The 1,745-nt window shown below is 43.6% G+C and overlaps 1 protein-coding gene across 1 annotated transcript; it reads left to right on the top strand.

Annotated features, from left to right (window-relative positions):
• Positions 1–1,140: 1,140 nt before the first annotated feature.
• On the top strand, positions 1,141–1,518 carry LOC143582949 (uncharacterized). Its single transcript, XM_077065401.1, has one exon. It carries the CDS (start codon positions 1,141–1,143, stop codon positions 1,516–1,518), a length of 378 nt encoding a protein of 125 aa, XP_076921516.1.
• The last annotated feature ends 227 nt before the right edge of the window (positions 1,519–1,745 follow it).

Below are 1,745 nucleotides of genomic sequence, written 5' to 3'. Positions count from 1 at the left end.
TGGGGTGAAACGTATGGAAGCTCGGGTAGATTCAATGTTGATCGCGGGACAGATCAACAGAACTTATGAAGCGAAAAATGATGTAATGGCTTCATACATGTCACAAGCAAAGGATTTAATCCTTCAATTTTATTCGTGCAAAGTCATTCATATAAAGAGAAGCGAAAACAAGTCGAAGGATGCCCTTAGCAAGTTGGCTTCAACAAACTTCGAGCACTTCGCTAAGGACATTCGTATTGAAGTTCTGGATCGACCATCTGTCCCGCAGAACCAAGTTTTAGTAATTCAAATAGGCGTTGAATCTTGGATGACGCCGATCATGGCTTACTTGTCATCGAGAGTTTTATCGGAAGAGAAGGCCACGGCCCGAAAGATAAGACACAAGGACTTGAACTATCAAATGCACGATGGTGTTCTATAAAGAAGATCCTTCCAGGGTCCACTCTTACGGTGTGTAGATCCTGAGGATGCGAACTACTTGATCAGAGAAGTTCACGAAGGAATTTGTGGTCTTCACGCGGGCCCAAGGATGGTCGTAGCAAAGCTCATGAATGCCGGATACTACTAGCCGGGGATGCACATGGATGTTGTGCAAGATATCAGGAAGCCAGTGTCATGCTCCTAAAATGTTACACCCGAAGAATGAATTGGTGTCGGTAGCGTCCGCCTGGTCGTTCCAAAAATGGGCTATTGACATCATGGGACCTTTCCCAGAAGCCCGGGGACGAGTTAAATTTTTAATTGTGGCCATCAATTACTTCACCAAGTGGGTGGAGGCTAAGCAAGTCGCATCCATTATGACATCAAGTGTTAAGAAGTTCCCTTGGGAATTCATTATCTGTCAATTTGGGCTTCCACAAGAACTTGTGAGTGACAACGGGACTCAGTTTGCAGATAGCGGGTTACATGAGTGGCTGAAAGAACTTTAGCTCACCCAGATTTTCACATATGTAGCCCATCCGCAGGCCAATGGTCAGGTCGAGCGGACCAACCGAACATCAAAGAAGGGATTAAAGCAAGATTGGGTACCAAACGAACATGTTAGGTCGACGAACTACCCCATGTACTTTGGGCCTTTCGAACCCAAAGAATTCAAGTAATTCTAAAACACCGTTCAGTTTGACCTACGGCACTGAAGCCATGATCCCGGCTGAGATCGGAGTTCCATCCGCACGAATTTTGACGATCAATGATAACGAAAAAGAATTGCGGATGAACCTTGACCTCCTCAAAGAAAGGAGGGAGTTAGCACTGATCCACGAGCATAACTATAAGCGTCAACTGCAAAAATACTATGACTTGCGGGTTCGAAAATGTTCTTTTGATGCGGGAGACCTCGTCTTCCGCAACAATGATGCATCTGGTCAAGAGCCTCCTGGCAAGTTGACCCCAACTTGGGAAGACCCTTACAAAGTTAAAGAAGTATTATCCAAGGGTGCTTACAAGTTGGAGAAGTTGGACGGGACTGAAATACCTCGGACATGGAATTTTGCACAACTAAAAAAATGTTACATTTGAGTTAAGCTTGTGTTAGTTACTTTTTATTTTCGGCCTGTGTGCCTCAATAGATGAATAGAAATGACGTTTAATGTCACAATTTGTAATATATTTTCCTGCGGGCCTTTCTTATTGAAAGTTTTATTTGACATCATCTACAAGTCTTGAGCAACAAATAGTTTATGATCCTCGCATCGGAAATGAACTCACGGGTCCTTAATATAAACCCACGTAATCCTTTATTGATA

This window comes from Bidens hawaiensis, unplaced genomic scaffold (genome assembly GCF_021521415.1).
Source record: "Bidens hawaiensis isolate Kalapana, Puna unplaced genomic scaffold, B.hawaiensis_p1.1 tig00032075_1, whole genome shotgun sequence".
Taxonomy (NCBI): domain Eukaryota; kingdom Viridiplantae; phylum Streptophyta; class Magnoliopsida; order Asterales; family Asteraceae; genus Bidens; species Bidens hawaiensis.
This window is presented reverse-complemented; position numbering and strand designations above follow the sequence as displayed.